Genomic DNA, 16,916 nt, shown 5'->3' on the forward strand with positions numbered 1-16,916 from the left:
AAAAAATCCTCATGCGTTTAACAATGTAGTTTTCATTTAATTGCTTTTCATTCTTTTGTGATGATCCATATTCTGTTTGGTATTACTTTCTTTCTCCCTTAAGAACTTCAATTTTTTTTGTAATGCAGATCTGCTGCTAATTCTTTCAGTTATTCTATGTCTAAAAAGTCTTTATTACATTTTCACTTTGGAAAGATATTGTTACTGTACAAAGAATTCTAGGTTTACATTGTTTTCTTTCAGTACAAAATATTTTTCTGCACTCTTTTCTAACCTGTATTGTTTCTGATGAGAAGTTTGCTGATATCTTTTTTCCTCTGACAGCTTTGAACTCTGGTATATCTTTTTAGCTGATATATCTTTAAAACTGATTTTGAGAAATTTGATTATGCTATGTCTTCATATATCTCATTCTCAGGATTTAAGTTTTTTGAACTGAGGGTTTACATAGTTTTCATTAAATTTGAAAATTTTTCATTCCATTATTTTCAAATGTTCTTCATGTCCCCTTTTACTTTAGGGATTCAAATTAAACATATATTAATATCCTCAGTCATGCTCAGTTCATAGTTCAAATTGTGTTTTCTCTATGAGTTTCATTTGGGGAAATTACTTTGTCTTCAAGTTCACTAATTTTTTCTTCTTCAATGTCAAACGTGCCATTAATCCATCCAGTGTAGTTTTTATCTCATGCATTGTAGATTTTATATCTAGAAGTTTGATATGGCTCTTTAAAAAACATTCTCTATGTCTCCACTTGAACTTTTGAACCTATGAAGTTGAGAGTTAGAGTTACTCTCTATAGTAATAGACCCATCTGCCAATTCCAACATCCATTTAAATCTGGGTAAGTCGTTACATGATATTTTTTCATTATGGATTATATTTCCCTGCTGCTTTGCATGCCTGGTAACTTTTGATTGGATGGAAGAAATTATAAATTTTAACTTTTTTTGTGCTGATATTTTTGTATTCCTATAAATATCACTGAGCTCTGTTCTAGAATGACTAAGTTACTTGGAAGCAGTTTGATCTTTTCAGATTTTGCTTTTGATATTTGTTAGGCAGAGTCAGAGCAATTCATAGTCTACAGCTAATTATTTCTCTATTATTGAGACAACCACCTTCTGTGTACTCAACTCAGTGCCCATGAATAACGGGGTTTTCTAGACTGACTAGTGGCTAATCCTCACTCCATGTGAGCCCTGGGCTCTGTTATTTTCGATCTTTGGGAGGCTTCTTTCTTTGGCTTTAGGTGGTGTCCTTGCCCTTATATTGAGCAGTACTCAGCTCAACACTAAGGTGGGCCTTAGGCAGATCTCCAGGGTTCTCCATTTATGCAGATCACTTTTCTCAGGTACTCTGTCCTGTGAAATCCAGCTGCCTTTGTTTTCTTAGATTCGTCTCTGTCTCTTCCATTCAGGGAGTATGCCAGACTTGAGTCCCCTATCCTTAAGTTGCAGCTTGGAAACTCTCTCAAGGTGGTGAGTGGAGCCATATATAAACTCACTTATTTTATTTTCTATCTTCTTTACTCCAATATTCAGGGTCTTAAAAACCATGACTTCAAATTTTTTGTCCATTTTGGTTGTTTCAGTCTGTAGGGGATATTACAGTCCATCTTGGTCTGAAGTAGAAGTCAATAGAATGGAATTCAATGAAGGTAAAGAAGACCATTAAATCTGTCAAACATATCCTTAGCAGTTACAATTGACAAACCCCAAATTTATTTTTAAAGCAAATATTGAAACCCCCAGTATGACTAAGAAAATGAAACTAGATTGGAACCAAATAGTTTGCTGGGTTAAATGACAAACTGGAAATTTTCAGCACAATTTCTTAAACAAGTAATATGGGTTCCATTAGGCTCCATCGTTTGCCATTCACTTGACAAATGTCATAATGCCACTGCACACCCCAGCAAAGCAAATATTTTCTTCCAGCCTTAAAATAATATCTACAAATTAATTTAATCTGTCAAGGGGGAACTCTCCTTGGGTAAGTCAGGAAGTTTTTGCCTTTGGGTAAGGCACTCTAGGCACAAACAACTCAACTTCTCACCTGTAAGTTGAACCAAGAAGGAGGTTTATGATCTACAGCTACATGAAATGATCACTTAGTCGCAGATGACTATGTCCCAGACATGCCCAGCTGTAATTTTGAAAGCCAAGTTCATTTTATTTTGTTCTGAGAAAGTGTGGGCAAAAGATTAGAGGCACCTCTCCAATCTTGGGAAGCCTCTAATCATAGAAAATCATACACCAGCAGTGCTTTATATGATTTCACCTGCAGCTTTAAGTAAGAATGTTTGACCAGTAATGCTGTAAGCACATAGGATACGAGAGACCTATGTTGTACATGGTTCCAGTTGTACTAACTCAGGTATGAAGATCTCTGGAGGTGAACTATCAAAACTCCCTGTTATTGCTCATTCTAATATCTGCCAATCTTAATAATCATCAAGTTCTTGTTTTGGAAATAAATATACAGAATGATGATTATGAGAAAAATAATAAAAATGAGTACAAGACAACCTGGAATAAAATACTTAAAGAAGCCCTGGAGGTAACATGGATAAATGAAACAACCCAGATGGGGACTAAGGTGCTCTGCGCAGAGATGACAGTCACTTCCAACTTCCAGTTGATCATTATCAGGTCAGGATATGGGATTACTATCACTAACTCCATTTTTTTCATGGTAAACAACAATATAATTTTTGTGAAATCTGATGATAATGTTTAAACATTGGGGCTTACTTGACTTTTGGAAACAGGAAAAACACTCTAAGTTTAAAAAAAAAAAAACATGCACACAACGCAGGTCAATTTGCAGCCTCTGAAAGTTGTAATGTGGGGTTTGGAACAAAAGGAAACTGGATGTAACTTCTGGTTCCATTTTACATTACCTGTGTGGCTCTTTTCAAGTTCTATAACTTCTCTAGTCCTATTTATACTTATCTGTAATATGAACTATGATTTATAATTGACCTGCTGATACTCTATCTAGCATTCATTTATCTCTTTGTCATTCTTTTTTTTTTTTTTTTTTTTTTTTGAGACAGAGTCTCGCTCTGTTGCCCAGGCTGGAGTGCAGTGATGCGATCTCCGCTCATTGCAAGCTCCGCCACCTCCCGGGTTCACGCCATTCTTCTGCCTCAGCCTCCCTAGAAGCTGGGACTACAGGCGCCCGCTACCACGCCTGGCTAATTTTTTTGTATTTTTAGTAGAGACGGGGTTTCACCGTGTTCACCAGGATGGTCTCAATCTCCTGACCTCGTGATCCGCCCGCCTCGGCCTCCCAAAGTGCTGGGATTACAGGCGTGAGCCACCGCACCCGGCCTTCTCTTTCTCATTCTTAACAGAACTCAAATGTTATTGAGACTTCATGCCTCCTGTAAGAATCTATGGAACTCAAGGGAAGTTTTCTCCATTCCCAGCTCCAGGAGTAGGTCCGGTTTGATTTAACCTATTTGCTTTCTCTGTGACTGGGTCAGGAGTTTGAAGTTAAGCCAGTCAGTACCTGGTATTTTCAAAATCACCATTATTGGCCCAAGATGAGTACATGACCTAATTTGGCCACAAAGAAGTCTTCCCAGGTGTTGCTACAAGTAAACTTGAGGTAACGAGGAAGCCAGTTAAAGAAAGAGAAAAAAAAAAATCACACTGCCCAAAAAGCAGTCAAGAGATCATAGAGAAAAGAACTGGAAGCTTGATTATATTGCACCTGAAATCCAAACAACTTCTGGAATTTTTGTTATGGGAAATAATTCAATCACATAACTTTGAGTTAATTTGATTGCTACCTGTAGTAAAAACATCCTAACTCACATCTAACGATGAAAGATAATGTATTTAAACTGATTGACACACAGGAGGCAGTCAATACATGGTCTTAACCTTAGAATACTTTCACATTTCCAATACTTCACATTTAAAAATACATATGCTTAGATAATGTAACCTATGAAACTTGAAGTTTCCCCACTCACCCCCACATACATAATGATGCATTAATTAAATTAAAATTTTAAAACCTCCTTTTATTAATAGTGATGGAAATGAAAAGGAAATGAGCATATTTCTCAGGAGAGCTATTTTCTATCACGTGGAAAACTGGGCAGTGTGGATTTATTCTTTGTGTTTGGCCAAGACTTAACCAAATGAAGCAGATCCTCAGGAAGCTGACTGTGGGGATTTGGACAACGGTACACCAGACACCAACAGATCTGCCAGTTCATTTACCCAACTTTGAGGCCTGTGTAGAAATGTGGCTGGCCTCCCATGCCCACGCAGAACACAGCTAGCACCATCACGCTGGACCGTGACTCCTCCATCCCTGAGGTTCATGCCAGGATTTTAGGCGCCAGGAACCTGGACGGGGGCTCAGTCACACCTGCAGGCAGGCAGCATCCACACGGAAGCAAGAAGTGACAGAAGCAAAGAAGCAAGGAGACAAAGGCAGAGAACAGGTGGAGAGGCCTGTTCTGGCTCTCTTGCTCCCACCTGGAAGGGATGAGCAGGAGAGCTTTTGGCCTATATATAGAAGGAAGTGCATAGACAGATACTCTTTCAGGAAAGCAAACCAAGGACAGCTCATAAGTTAATCGGTCGTGAGCACCTACCCCTTTATACTTTGCTGTATGCTTCTCCCTTTTGGTACAAAGGATTTTTAACTTTGTCTTTTGTACAATATCAGATGTTGCCCAAATCATGTCCAGAATGTAACAAAGACAGAGGTTTTCCCCCCTGCCTGAACTATCACTCCCTCATCTCTCCAGACCCCAAAAGCTCCATTGCCTCCTCATCTCTCCAGATCCAAAGTTCCATCACTCGTCATTTACTCATCTGTCCAGACCAAAGCTCTATCACCTCATCACCCATTCTCTCCGCTCAAAGCTCCCATCCACCTCCTCACCTGTCCAGACTAAAGCTCCATCACCCTCCTCATCTGTCCAGACCTAAAGCTCCATCACCTCTTCATCTGTCCAGACTCAAAGCCCCATCACCTCATCTGTCCAGACCTAAAGTTCCATTACCTTCTTATCTCTCCAGACCCAATGTTCCACCAACCATCACCTCCTCATCCATCCAGACCCAAAGCTTCATCACTTCCCTATCTCTCCAGAACCAAAACTTGACTTGCCATCTGAGTCATGTCTCAAGCCCAGTATAATATTCATTTCTTAAAACTCAAAGGGCTCACTGCTGGGATGATTTGCCAGGCAATTCATCGTGTAATCAATTTTACTTTTGGCCGGCTGCGGTGGCTCACTCCTGTAATCCCAGCACGCTGGGAGGCTGAGGCGGGCAGATCACCTGAGGTCAGGAGATTAGGACCTGGCCAACATGGTGAAACTCCATCTCTACAAAAATACAAAAATTAGCCAGGTGTGGTGGTGGGTGGCTGTAATCCCAGCTACTTGGGAGGCTGAGGTGGGAGAATCACTTGAACCCGGGAGGCAGAGATTGCAGTGAGCCAAGATAGCAGCACTGCACTCCAGCCTGGGTGACAGAGTGAGACTCCACCTAAAAAAAATATATATGTATATACTTTCTCAATGTACTGATTAAATAAAACTGCTGTATGATTAACTCTGCAAGGATGCACCAAACCCAGATATATTCGCCATAGCCATAGATTACACATTTTTGGAAGGCTTACAGGACCTGCTATGATATCTATCATGGAACAAACACTGTGCAGATGCCCACCAGGCATCAAAACAAAATCAACATTGGGAATAGAGTTTCCATGTGGGAAGAGCACCTGGAATTTACAGCCTAACTCTTTCTCTCCAACATTCTCCTTCCCTTTGGAGGATTATTTACCAATTAATGTTAAAGTTCCTCATGGTTTAAACCCAGGCCCTCCTGAGTCATCATTCTCCCCTGCAAGACCTTGCCCAGTCCTAGGGCTTTGACTGCCATCAATAAGCTCAAATCCTGTGTATTGCATTTTCGGTCTGTACTCACTCTTCTGATTGCCCACTTGAGATTTCCACTTGAATATCTCAAAAGTATGTCTAATTTAACATGTCTAAAATTGGATGTCCCTGACTCTGTTCCCCAACATTTCTTTCCTCATTTCTTCTGTTTAGTAAAAGACACAACCATCTACTTGGCTATACAAGAGAAAAATTATTATTATAGCTCTTTTAATACCTCATATTAGTCTCTCAAGTCTTGTCAGTTTTATACCCCATATATGCATTAAGCCTTCCCATTTCTCTCTGAATCCACAGCTATTACTGTAATCCAAGTCACCACTTCCTCTTTCCTAGACCTATGCCATGGTCTCCCAACCAGCCTATGTTTCTACACATTAAAGCCTCCCAGCCCCAACATACACTCTGTCAGAAGGCACCAGAGAAATAGAGATGGGGCTTTAATTTGCTTTGTTTTTTCACAAAAGAGAGTTGCAGCAAATAATTAGGACATGTCACCAAATTACCAAATTTCAAAATGAAAACTTCTCTAGTATTCAACCCTGGAGGAAATAGATCAATGTGTCTTTTTGTTGGGCATGCTGGTTCCAAAATCCTAAGACTTACATCTGGCCTAAGGCAAATTTGAACAATATTTGTGCTTTATGTGTGACCCCAAAGCAACCCAAACCACCTTTCCCTCAAGGTAAAGGCACGGCCAACTTCTGGTCCTCCCAAGCTGCCAGCATCAGGTTTCCACCATTTGTCGAGCTATTCATCGGATGCCAACTGGAAATGATTGACTTGCATTGCAGGACTGGCATACGGTTCTTTTGACTTCCAGCCATAAAAGGGAGGGCTGTGTTCCAGGAGAGATGCCACAAACAGAGATGATGCTAAAGAGAGGCTGTTGACTTAGCACTCAGGCTGAACCCCCAAAAGCTCAGCCCACTCTCATGGGTCCATCAGGACCAGATCAAGCTGTGCCTCTAGTCCAGGGAAGGAGGAGAATTAACACCTGTAGAGTGCCAACTATATCCTAGATGCTTAACTAAGTATAAGACCTGTATTTTGTGTCATCATCCTCCCTATTCTTGGATTTTTCTCTATTTACAATCAAGGAAATGGAGGCTCAAAGAAATTAAGGAACTGTCCCAGAATAACCCAGATAATAAGAGGGTTTGAACACAGCACTGTCTAAATCCACATTCCACAAAGTCACATAGCCTTGGGAAATGTGCTTTGTGTTCCTCTGGATTCTCTCAACTCAAATCTCTTGTTGATTTACTTTGAACTCGGCTGTTTTTCACAATTCTGAGTTCAGAGTCCCAATCAGATGCACAGCAAAGACCCACAGGACAGCTAGGCCTCTGAGGTGCCTGATCTCACTGCGAGAAGTGTTTGTTGAGCATATGGTGATCCCACAGATAAATATTTGCAAAGAGTTAATCACATTCACCTAGGGAAGTTTTAACTCTGGTCAAGCTCAGAGAATTAACTGAGCAGGCACTTTTATTGGCATTACAAAAAACCAACAGTGATCATTCTAATTATTAAATAAAAATACGTCGACCAGGTTTCGCACAGTCTCTTAATGGGTCATTAAACCAAGAATTTTTTCCTATGTTATTTTAGAAATGAAGATTTAAAGTAGTATCAATATAACTTAGACATAAATAAAATGCTTTCTCATGTATATATCTTCCTTCTATTTCCCTTCCTGTGGGGGTAATAATTTACAACGCTGTTGCTTTTTAAAGCCGAAGCCTGACTTCATAAATCAAGAAGTCAATTCAAAACACATAAATGGTCAAGCCAGGTGTTATCAATGGAGGCCAAATAACTTCCCTTTAATACTAATTCATAATTCTCCTGGGATAAGACTTTTTTTGCTCCCTCATTTGTGCTATAGATCTACTCGAGCTCTGCTACTTGATTTCCAATGCAGTGACTTATCCATCTCCTACTTCCCTAACTTAAATGGGAACCACAGAACATACAGTTGTAATTCAGTAATTAAAGACGAGAAATGAAATGCACTTCCATTGCTTACTTTCCTAGCTTATGCAGAGCTTGCAGCGTAACAAGTATAAAGTTATAATAATAATGATGATGATGACCACAATAAGAAAAAGAAAATTATAATAATGACCTGTTATTTGTAAAATGCCTACTCCACGCCTGGCACTATGCTAAATGTATATACTTTAAGATGCTACAATAAGAAGAGATGTCTATCTTACTTTAGGAAAACTCCTGGGTTCAGAGTTGTTAATAACTTATACCTGGTAAATATGTGGTAAATTCATAGTCAAGTCTGTCATACTACCTAGCCCATGAACTTTTCTTGATGCCACACTGCCCTCTTCCCAATGGCCATATTTCTCCCATGGTAATCCTTTGATAAGAGGGTTTTGGTCTGAAAAACATCCGCCCTCTCCCTTCTATGATCTCCTCTTCAATAAGTATAAAATGTGTCCCCTCCTTTGTGGAAGAAGAAACACATATACACATGCAGAGAGAAAGACACACACGTACACCAAAAATGCTTGTAAACATGCACACACGTGTGTATATACATACACATGCACATATATGTGTGCAAAAACACTTGTAGACATACACAAACACAGCACTCACAGCACAAACTTAAAGCTTTGCATTTCACAAAACCACAGGCTAAAATGTGATATGAATTTCACCTGGGTCTTCATGCTTGAACCAAGCCCCAAATAGGCATTAATGACTAAAGCTTTAAGCACCAGAGGAAATAAATAAAAGCTACCAAAAAGAAGCTTTGAAAATAATCACAGAGCATTGAGTCATTCAGATCCTACTCCTCTTATTAGGTGCTGTGCTTTAGCATAAGGACATTTTTCTTTCTTACCTCCAACTTGGGAGGCTGGGCCTCTACTATGGAATATTCCACTGGCCCACAAACCTCAGAGCAAACAACAGAAGAATGACAGCGCTGCCCTGCCCGATAATCACATGATGACCTTTTTGTGTCTCCAACTACAAATAATTGGTGCCTAGCATATAGAAGACATCAAATACATTTTTGAATGAACAAATGGTAATATCATGGGTTGTGGCATGAAGAGACACTTGCTTCACTCATAACTTTATTTATTTATTTATTTATTTTTGAGAGACTGAGTCTTGCTCTGTCACACAGGCTGGAACGCAGTGACGTGATCTCGGCTCACTGCAACCTCCACCTCCCAGGTTCAAGCGATTCTTCTACCTCAGCTTCCCAAGTAGCTGGGACTACAGGTGTGCACCACGTTCAGATAATGTTTGTATTTTTTTTTTAGTAGAGACAGGGTTTCATACCATGTGTTGGCCAGACTGGTCTCCAACTCCTGACCTCAAGTGATCTGCCTGCCTCAGCCTCCCAAAGTGCTGGGATTACAGGTGTGAGCTACCACGCCTGGCCTAATAACTTTAGATCTACAAGTTTCATCCACAGTAGTAACCATTTACAGACTGCTTTTGCATGCACCACATACTGGTCTAAGATGCAAATGCTTTTCTTATCCCCATATTACACCTGAGGGAGCAGACGTGGAGGAGTTCAGTGACTCACCCAAAGTCCTAAGTCTAAAAAAGTACAGATCAGGTTCGAACCCACGCAGGCTGGCCCCAGTGCTCATGCTCTTAACCGTGATGCCACACTGCCTCCCAGGTAGCCCTGGCCACTCACGAACTGGACAGATTCTTGTGATGGAACTGGACACAACAGCTGGGATTCCACCGGCCAAACAGGTCATGGTTTACCTTCACAATTTTGGGAGTTACCTGTGACATGCTCTGTGCTTGGTGAAGGAACAGATGTTTAATAACTTTGCAGTAGCAAGGAGGAGGTTATATAACATGGCTGAGCTATTTTTGAACTTTGGAAAATGCTGACTGCTCTTTTCAAAGTGTCTTCTGTAAAATCAGGAATATTAAACATGAAGAAAATGTCCCCCTTTCCTGTACTTCTTTTTTTTCCCTGAAACTCTATGTACAGAAACAGGTTGGTGGTAAGGTCGTGAACATACCTTCCCTTGCAAGCAGCCCCTGGTACCACGCCCAACCCATGAGCAATAAATCAATGTTTCAATATCCTAACTGCACCAGCTCTTTGCATGAGATTATAAATAAAGTCCATGACGACCACCAAGTGGCATGTCTAGCTGGCCCCATGACTTTGTTCTCAACCAGTCAAAGCTGGATCCCAGATCCCCTCAGTAACTCACCACAAAGACATGAGGTATGACCTCATCTGAACTTCTTCTGGAGCTATTTGTAACTTCCCTACTACATAGGAGGAATAGTGAGAGCTATTTGTTTACCAGATGCTTTGCAGAGTAAGACCTTAATCCAGCTGCAAATGTAACTTTTAAGCTTGAAGTGAAGAACTCCCAACTCGAGAGTCCTGGGCTTCTACTGAACAAGCTAATAGATCTGACTCAGGCTACAGATAGGTCTGTTCTCTGCTTTCAGCTATCCAGACTGAAAAATATCTTACTATAAAAAAACCTAAATGTCCATCAAAGAGGAATTATTAAAGATGAAACATTTATACAACAATATCATCAATAAAATAAATGCAATTAATTATCTTCATAGAAGGATTTTGAAAACATAAGGTTGAGGTAAAGGAAGTTCTAATACATTAGACACCATCTGTATACATTAGACAGAAGTATGCATTGGGAATGTGGTTACACATATATGTGCATTGAAAGTACGAAAACATGATGATGAATTTGGTTTACATCCAAATCCATGTACATGTTTTCCCTTCTATGGAGAGAAGAGGAGAAAACTGGGACAGGGAAACACATAATCAGAACTTCTACATTATCATTAGTGTTTTATTTCTTTTAAAATGTTGAAACAAACATTAACCTTTGGCATCCTTAACTTTGTTCTCTATGATGAATATTGAGTTGGGTATTTTATCAGATTCTGTAGTTTTCTGTACTACTCTTTCTTCAATATTAAAAAAAGAATTCTTATTACCGAAGTCTGTCTTTAGACAAATTTCCTCCACCTTGATCAGACTGTATTGTGTTTGAGGAGAGAAATTATATCTTAATTCATCTATGTATCCCAGGGGTTAGCGCAGAGTCTGTTGGTTGGAAGCAACGATAGATAGAGAATAGAAGAATATAGTGCCTTGGCCGGGCGCAGTGGCTCATGCCTGTAATTCCAGCACTTTGGGAGGCCAAGGCGGGTGGATCACCTGAGGTCACAAGTTTGAGACCAGCCTGGCCAACATGGTGAAACCTCGTCTCTACTAAAAATACAAAAATTAGCCAGATGTGGTTGTGTGCGCTTGTAGTCCCAGCTACTTAGGAGGCAGGGTGGGAGAATTGCTTAATCCAGGAGGAGGTTGTACTGAGCCGAGATCATGCCACTGCACTCCAGTCTGGGAGACAGAGTGAGACTCTGCCTCAAAAACAAAACAAAAACAAACAAATACACACACACACACACACACACACACACACACACACACACACACACACACACATATCCCTTAATCCTTTTTTTTTAAATGCCTTCTTTGGGCTTTCTCCAGCTCCCTGTCAAGGGCAGCCTGGCAGGTTTCCACTGTTCCCTGGGGTGGGCATCAGGGACTGCGGGAGAGTGTGGGAAGGAGAGACTGCTTATGCATTATCCAAACTTACACACTGGGTGGACACCACCAGCCCTGCATGGATGGAGAGATGTTTCATTAAACACCAAGCAGTGGATGGCAACTTACCACACTTGATGCATTGCTTCTCTGGGGCGGAAATACCATTTACAAAATTGCTGCATTTAAAGGCATAACTTCGGGAAATAGTGCAACAGCATTTCACAGCAGCAGAAAATTCTATTCTTTTAAAAAAATAATAGAATCCAGGGTGGTCACTGGAAAGGGATCTAAACGTCTTGCCAATTATCCTTCTAGAATTCCTTTTCCTGTATATATTATATTTCAATTGCCATAAAATTGAGTTATGTTTCCATCAAAATTATACATTTCTGAATATTCCAGCTGTAGGGCACATCTTATTATGGGAGTGAGAATTCATTAGCCTCGCTTATGTCTTTGGGCTGGCAGCAATCCTACCTCTGTAAGAGACTCCCATGTCTCACGCTGATTTATCTGAGTTCCTTCCTGATATCTGGACAATTATTTTAAATGCTGAAAGTGGGAGTGTAGAAACAGGATTACTAAAGAGAGTAAAAGGACAGAGGATGGAGAAATGTCAAAGGAGTGTGATTTCTCAATTCAAGGTTCATTTTTCAGATTTATGTTCATTGTAAAGAAGTATATTCTGTCTACTTCGACACACACACACACACCCCTCCAGCCACAGTTCAGAGATAGCCTCTGAACTGTAGCAGATTCAAAGGCCTAAAACCTTCCAGAAACATTTCAGAGTGACATAGTACCCTGCTGGCAATAAACCAACATAGTTTGTTGACTGTAATTCCTTTTTTTAATTATTTTTTTTTTTTGAGATGCAGTCTCATTCTGTCACCCAGGCTGAAGTGCAGTGGCACGATCTCAGCTAACTGTAACCTCTGCCTCTCCCTTTTGGGTTCAAGTGATTCTCCTGCCTCAGCCTCCTGAGTAGCTGGGATCACAGGCACGCTCCACCAACATCTGGCTAACATTTGTATTTTTAGTATAGACAGGGTTTCACCATGTTGGCCAGGCTGGTCTTGAACTCCTGGCCTCCAGTGATCTACCCACCTTGGCCTCCCAAAGTGCTAGGATTACAGGCATGAGCTACCACACCTAGCCTGCTGACTACAATTTCTGATGACCAAAAACTTCACTGATCACTCTGGAAGTTATTTAATATTACTAGGTGGTAAATACTGTGCTAAACAGTACTTTTCATGCAGCACCTCAATGAATACGACAATCTCTAGAACATTGGCTCTCAAAGCACAGTCCCTAGACCACAAACATCAGCATCACCCCAAAACTTGAAAGAAATTGCAAATTATTGGGGCTTACCCCATATTTTCTATTACATTAGAAACTCTGAGATTGAGGTCCAGTAATTTGTGTCTTAACAAGTCCTCCCAGAGATTCTGATGCCTGCTGAGGCCTGAGAACAGCTACCCAGAAATTAGATGCTATTATCATCACTTTGCAATAAACACCCGAGGCCCAGAAAAGTAAAATGATTGTGCAAGTAATATAGAAAGTGGATGAGACAAGCTTTGAACCCAGACAAGTCTAACTCCAGAGTTGAGGCCATTAATCAGAGTTCTACACTGCTCATTATCTAAGGAATAAAGCATGAATTAAATCCGTGAACATCAGGCAGAGTACCATGCAAAATGGGGATAGGAGGGATCATTCTAAATCTCAACAGCTTAACCATAATGATGGGCCACAAGGAACAATGACACTTCTCAGAAACCTAAAATTTAACTTAAATGTTCGCCAAGATGGGAGTAAATAAATTATGATACATTCATATAATGGAATAGAATGCAGTTCTGCGAGTAATGTTTGCCAAGATTTCCAATGACCTACAAAAATACTTAGAATATAAGAAGGGAAAAAAATCAAATGCAAAATCAAACAGAGACCAGGAGCACTAGTGTGGGAAGTTTCCCCAAAGCATAACATGTTGGTGAGGACGTGGGAAACTGGGTGGTTTCACAAACTGTTGGTGTGACTATAAATTGGTGTTGTTACTTTGCAGGACAATGTGGCAATAGATGCTTCCATTTAAAAATGCACATGAATTAGGACCCAAAAATCCTGTATCTTAGAATCAACCCTAGAAAAAAACTTGCACATGTGCACAGACATGTATAAAGATGATCACTGTTGTTTAGCTTCTAATAGGAAAATAATCTGACAAAATCCCTAAATTAAATGTTTATAACACAAATGATGAATTCTTGAGGTGATGAAAACCCCATTTACCCTGATGTGATTATCAAACATTGTATGCCTCTACCAAAATACTTCACTTATCCTATAAATAAACACATTTTGTATTGGGGTTGGGGCGGGAGGTGGGGATGACTAATAGGGTTAAAAAAAAAAAAAAAATAGAAAGAATGAATAAGACCTACTATATGATAGCATAATTGGGTGAGTATAGTCAATAATAAATTACTTGTATATTTTAACATAACTTAAAGAATATAATTGAATTGTTTGTAACTGAAAGGATAAATGCTTAGGGGATGGACACCCCATTCTCCATGATGTGCTTATTTCACATTGCACACCTGTGGCAAAACATCTCATGTACCCTATAAATACATACACCTACTATGTACCCACAAAATTTTTTTTAATAAAAGAAAAATAACTCCTAAATTTCTATCATTATGCAGATTGGATAACTAAATCATGACACCATGATACCATATTGAAGAATGTGATGTGGGCTCTGAAGTTAGACTTGTCTGGGTTCAAATGTTTGAGTTACAAAAATTACAGATACACTTGAGATATAGCTATAGATAGACAGATCGATCGATCCCAGATGTAGGTTTCCAAGATATATTGTTGAGTAGAAAAAGAAGGTAAATTGTAGGAAACAAAGTTTGATGTGACTTATCTTACAAATGAGATGAGAGAAAGAGAGGAGAGCAAAATAAAAATCCCATAAGTAAACACACAACATCGTACATTTTCAGTGCATATTTCCAACACTGAGTATGTAAGCTAGCAAACAATGACAACAGCAAAACTCTCATCCCTCTTTGGGAGACAACAAGCCCTTTCTTACGGGTGCAAGGTGTGCATCGGGATCTCTGGCCTCTCCATCTGCCCGTAGCAGCTGGTCTTGGCCTCAGGGATGTAGGAGAACTTCTCCAGCATAGAAGATGCAGCAGTGGTTAGGATGCCAATGCCGTCCCTCACTCTCGCCTCCAGGGTGTAGTCCCAGTCATCGTAGGAGACGGAAATGAGTCCCGATGGAAACTCTTTGGGGATGAGCTCCGTGTTCCCAGAGACCAAGCTGGGGACAATCCAGAAGAAATCATACCCGGTGAGGCCAAGGGAGCGGGCCTCACTCAGAATGAGGACAGCCTCGTCTTTGGAACAGTAGAGCAAGATGACAGAAGAGTGGATCTTCTTCAACTGGACTTGTGTCTTTGCATCCTCAAAGGAAGTGTCCAGTGTGATCACATTCTGCATGTCCCAGCCCACAAAGCTGTTGTCCACCGTGGTCTTGACGAAGCTGATGAAGTCCCTGTAGCCAGGGAAGATGGTGGTCACCAGGGAGAAGACATGCCAGTCATAATCCTGCATGATCTTCAGCATGACTGTGGCTTGCTGCTGGATGGATGCTCCAAACTGGAAGAAGGTAGACGTCGGATCCTGTCAGTGAAAAGAAAGTAAAACAGAGGATGAGGCAGGAGGCGGTTTATACAGAGGCACAAAACTGCATCCTAGAAGTAAGGAAAGTAAATCACACATCAATCATTTGTAGACATTCCTAAGCATCTACTATATGCCAGACTCCAGAACAGATCCTGCAAATACAGAGAGGAGAGAAGCCCCTGTACTCAGGAGCTCACAGCCAGGTCCTGGAAGGATGTCTGTTATTATTGCTTGTTTATCATCTATTCTTCTCATTTTCCTCTAGTTCATCCTGCCCCCTCCTCCTTTGAGTCTATATGGTTCTAACAGAACAAACTCTATCTGAACCCCACCCCGGCTCATGACTGGAAAAATCAAGCCAGAGATACAAAACAGCATCAGCAAAGACAGACTGTTTTCTAAAGATATATTTGGAGCCCCTAGAGTCTGCGAAGTCTGAAGTCATTTCTCCTGGACCCCTTGGTTATAGAAACCAGCAAGTTTCTATGTTCATGTAAGCAGTTTGAGTAGGGTTTCTGTCACTTGAACGTACGGCTCCCACATAATAGAGTATCATAAATACCATGTGGACCTTTTCAATCAATAAATATTCATCAGACATCTTATTCAGCATTCTTAATAAGAATTAAGTGGAAGACAACTTCCATGAACTAAGGGCAAAAAGATGCATATGAAGTGCTGAAGGAGCATCCAGGTGAGGAAGAAGTGCATGGATGTTACAGTCAGAGGAATCCCGAGGATGCACTGCAACTATTTCAGAAGCTGTAGATGAATATATCATGGCGCCCAAAGGAGGCGTACGATATGATGTTGAAGAGCTTGGCAGAAACCCCAGCACACAAGGCCTGAGGAGCTATGTCCAGAGAGTTAGACTCTATTCAGAGCATAAGGGAGACTCGCTGAATGTTCTCACCCTAGAAAGTGGCATGGTAACTTATGTTGTGTTAAAGGGCCTCTATTAGCCCTAACATCTCCACCAATCTACGATCATGAGAACAAATTTCCATTTAGAAAAGGCAGGTGATGCATACAGTGGTACAATATACAAACTGCCTTCATACCCCCTAACTCGTCAAATCCCCACAGTGATCCTACAAAGCTGGTATTGTTGGCAGGGAAAATGAGGCTCAAAACAGTCACACAGCAAGTAGGCATCCGTACCTCGGTGCCATGACTCTACGTCCTGCCCCCTTTCTGACACTCAACCACAGCCTTCCTGGGATCACTGAAGATCTGTATGGAACAGATGCTTAAATCACGTTGTTGACTTGTGGACATGGTGCAAAAATACCAACTAAACAGAACAGAAAGTATGCCTCTGTGTCGGAGCAAAACAGGATTTGACAAGTGCTGAGATGTATTTCCTTCAGGTAAATGAAAAAATTATCAAAAGGTCCTCATCATATTACAGTCATGTTTTTATTTTGCATTCTGTATTTACCATGTGTGTTGAACACAACCTCAACAGGGTAACTTATGGGGATTCCACTGCAAGAGAGTGTGTGTGTGTGTGTGTGTGTGTGTGTGTGTGTTTGTGTGTGTGTGAAGGGTGGATGGTCCATTCATGTTTTTCAGAACAATACTTTGTAGCTGTGCATGTCAATTATTTCAACAAGCTTACATCGCTTTCCCTGTGGG

At 40.6% G+C, this 16,916-nt stretch overlaps 1 protein-coding gene across 2 annotated transcripts in view; it reads right to left on the bottom strand.

The window, feature by feature from the left end:
* The window catches only part of GRIN2A (glutamate ionotropic receptor NMDA type subunit 2A), a 443,108-nt gene that overhangs the window by 174,655 nt on the left and 251,537 nt on the right, over positions 1-16,916 (bottom strand). For both annotated transcript variants that reach the window (XM_017890721.1, XM_017890720.1), the window contains exon 4: positions 14,683-15,275. In XM_017890721.1, coding sequence (XP_017746210.1) covers positions 14,683-15,275 — 593 coding nt within the window. The remainder of the gene's footprint in view (positions 1-14,682; positions 15,276-16,916) is intronic.

The sequence above is a fragment of the Rhinopithecus bieti genome, unplaced genomic scaffold (assembly GCF_001698545.2).
Source record: "Rhinopithecus bieti isolate Rb0 unplaced genomic scaffold, ASM169854v2 scaffold_19459, whole genome shotgun sequence".
Lineage (NCBI taxonomy): Eukaryota > Metazoa > Chordata > Mammalia > Primates > Cercopithecidae > Rhinopithecus > Rhinopithecus bieti.